We start from the raw sequence: 3,417 nt of genomic DNA, 5'->3' as shown, positions 1-3,417 counted from the left end.
TCCCTTTTCAGTCAGAAGTTTCTAAGACAGGATTACCACCCTGTCTCAAGCTCCTGAGGAAAAAACGACCATTATGCAATTTTCCAGAGGATTGCCATGTTTCATGTGTAAGTGCTTATCCCCACTGATTTTCAACTGGCTGTTTCTTACAGAAGTGCACACCTTCCCCAACAACAAAACTCCCCTCTCCATCCCTGGCGTGAAGTGTGCAGACACAGGGTGGTTTGCACTGCAGTATCATGTGCTGCACTGCTGTCTCCTACTGACCGCAGCGTCCGCTTATCCTGTCACATCTGGTTCTACCTCATTGCAACAGGAGGGAAACTTATTCCTCATGTCACTGCCCTCGGTCCCACTCAAACTGAAAGGAAGAAGAAAGTACCCACATCAGCTGTGGTTTTGGGCGATGCTTAAGAGTACTAGAAAAAGGCAGCAACTGGGCCGGAGGTGAGCTCATCATCTGTGAGCCTGCGGCTCTGTTGATGTCATCACACGACTCGGTGGCAGGAAGTGATACGGGAGCAGGAGCCTGAGGGGAAACTGAATCAAGCAACTGAGGTTAACTACTCTGGCGTTTTATCATGTGGCATTTCCAGGGACTTTCTAAGAACCTGAAGTTGGGTTTGGCTGCCCAGAGTCAGTTAGCTTGCTTCACACCCACGCTCAACAGCGCTAACGGCAGCGGGATGAGGGAGCAGCTGTGCTGACCACATGGCTAAACAAGGCAACATCTGCCTCTCCTGGGTTGCGGGCCCCTTCCCCCTCCCGCTCAAGGGAAAATATTTAATGAATAGCTTCCTACAATGCTCACTGAAGGTAAGACTCAGCTGCACACAAGTTTTCTCAGTGTCTACGTCAGAAATGGCCCTGAATGGTACAGGCTGGACTTGGATTTGCACTTTCCCAGGGTTGTAGTGAGGCTGGGGCTCTGGGTGGTGCATCTGTAAGTTCCTACAACAGTGGTAACAGTTATCCAGCATCTCATCTCAGAGAGGCTTAGATAACTTTGCAGCCCTATATAGAAGCTTGTCAGCATTGTCATTCTCTGTACTGCTGATGCACTAACATCTGCTAGTGTGCCAGCCACTAACAGAGAGCACTGCCTTAGAGTACAAGCCAGGAAGGAGAGAGCCAGACCATCACGGCAGCATGCTGGAGTTAATCCAGGATACTAGGATATCCAAAATGTCAAAGGATCTTCAACTAATTTTTTTTTCAAGGTAAGACATTAATGATAGACTATTTTCACTTTCTGCATAAAACAGCCAGACAACTTCACTGAGCCATACCTGTAACAGTGTCCAGAACCACAGATGATACACAACTTCTGGGAAAGACAAAGATACACATTCTCTTCCCATCCCTCTTCCCTGCCTCCACTTCTGCTGAAGTAGTCACAACTGAATTAGATGGAAGGAATGTGCTACCCCTCCTGTTGTAATGTGCCTGGAAGCCTTCCAAATTCTCCTCTGTTTTAGGATTTACCAGAACAGTTGCAGCCAGTGCTACAGCTATGGGGGTACATGCATGCTTTGCTAGGAGCATGGCTGCACAGTTTAGTCTTGTGTGATTATGATTATCTAATTTCAAACCTTGTGTGGCTGGTGCCGTGTTCAGATTCAAGTCACTGCTTCCCTGAGGATTTCCTTCCTGAGACATTCCTTGGACCACTAGTTGAGGCTACAAAGAAAAACATCAAAAACAAACAAAACCCCCCACATAAAATTAGAGACAAAACTGCAAATACACAAAGTAGATGGAAAACAAAAAGGCTTTGATCAACATTTTTAAAATAAGACTCTGCAGCCCTGAAAGCGTGCCCGTTTGCCACCACTTCTATACCCAACCATACGCAAGAGCAAGCGCCGGTGCATGTAGTGTCCACACACATTCACAGGCGTCTCTGAATGGTTGTCAGAAGCCATAATAAGCACCAGTCTTATGAGACACGTGACCTCACACTTTCAAAAAATTTCCCCATTATGCAGCTGTGGAGAAATATTTTCATCCTTGAGAACACTTTCTATATTTCAGGATATTTTCATGTCCTGAGCAACTAAACGTTTTGTCCATTGAAAATTAAAAACCAAATGGCTGCTCTTTTTCTTCTGCTTTGATTTTGCTCCCCTCCAAATCAGCTGTTGAAACAAATTAATTTTGAACTGAAGCATTAGAATGCTTCGCTAACCAAAGTTAGAATGACAATTTTGAAACATAAAAAAGAAAAAAAGAAAAAGGAGCCAGTGTACAAAAAGTTTTAACCTCAATAAATTGGCATGTAGCAAAGAATTTTTTTTTTTTTTTTTACAAATTACTATGCAACTCATTGTTTATAGTAATGAACACCCTAACTTACAGCTCTGGCACACAACTCAATTAATTTAACCACAAAACCCCAAGCCTAATCCTAGAACTACAGCTACTACAGTCTGTTACAGAAGAGATTGGTTGGAAGACTCTTTTCCAACCTCATTTGCAGCCTGCTATAGAACCGAGATGGCAATAAATTATTTCTAGCATGCTATAGGTGTTTATAGTCTGGGCATATCCCTGAGCACCCTGATCCAATTAGACCTGCTTTGAGCAGTGGTTTGAACTAAAGGATCTTCAGTGGGCCCTTCCAGCCTAAATTATACTATGATTCTAAAAAAATAAAAAGAAGCCTAGGTACACAGACACATGAGGGATACCAGGTATTCAATACCAATATTAGTAGATCCTGGGAGCTACCAGGATGCTCCTAACTGTTGTCTTGCTGCTTCTGTGTGGCATAAAGGTCTCAAGGAAGAATAAAGGGCCAAGTGAATTTGTAAGGATGTGTTTTAATTAGATTATCATTACAGAAAAATAAGCATTTCCATGGAATTTTATATTTTTGAAATTGCACTTCTATCCACAAAAAAAAAAAAAAAAAAAAAAAAAAAAAAAAAAAGAGAGAGAGAGAACATAGGACAGGAAAACTATTCCAGCTAGCTTTAGTTCAGATGTTAGCTTCTGACAACATACACATGGGTGTCTGTGCCCCACAAGAGGTTGGAAAGCAGTTCTCAACACTGCCTGGCTGCCCCCCTTTCCTTTTCCACTGCAGGAGCCTGTCCCCAGGGGCAAGGCAGGGGTCTCTCCCTGCAGCCGTGTCAGGCACACAGAATAGCTACAAAGCAGGGCTGAAGCCATCTCCTCTAGCACTATCACTGTCAGTTTAACCACAAGGCAGTCCTAGCAGCAGGTGTTTTATAAACTCTCCCTTGCTCTGAAATCCTCTCTCAGACTTGTTCTGCATAGGATCCTCAGCTTTATATAGTATGTACTTCACTTTTTTTGGCTTTCCTGAACCCTACAATAACAAGAGTTTCACAGCCAAGGCTTCTCTGTCCCAGTTCTGCATCACAGCAACAGCAGAAGCTGGGACTGAATCTA

General features: G+C 43.6%; 1 protein-coding gene across 2 annotated transcripts in view; it reads right to left on the bottom strand.

Annotated features, from left to right (window-relative positions):
- LOC118452323 (high mobility group protein HMGI-C-like) overlaps nt 1–3,417 on the bottom strand; it is an 18,314-nt gene that overhangs the window by 2,884 nt on the left and 12,013 nt on the right. Inside the window, exon 5 of one of the 2 annotated variants that reach the window (XM_035894770.1) lies at nt 1,593–1,680. In XM_035894770.1, coding sequence (XP_035750663.1) covers nt 1,593–1,680 — 88 coding nt within the window. Of the gene's footprint in view, nt 1–1,056; nt 1,681–3,417 lie in introns of those variants that run through there. The other variant, XM_035894769.1, reaches the window with a different exon arrangement.

This window comes from Egretta garzetta, unplaced genomic scaffold (assembly GCF_000687185.1).
Source record: "Egretta garzetta isolate BGI_Z169 unplaced genomic scaffold, ASM68718v1 scaffold215, whole genome shotgun sequence".
NCBI lineage: Eukaryota > Metazoa > Chordata > Aves > Pelecaniformes > Ardeidae > Egretta > Egretta garzetta.
Note: the sequence above shows the minus strand (reverse complement) of the source record. Positions and strands in the feature narration are given on the sequence as shown.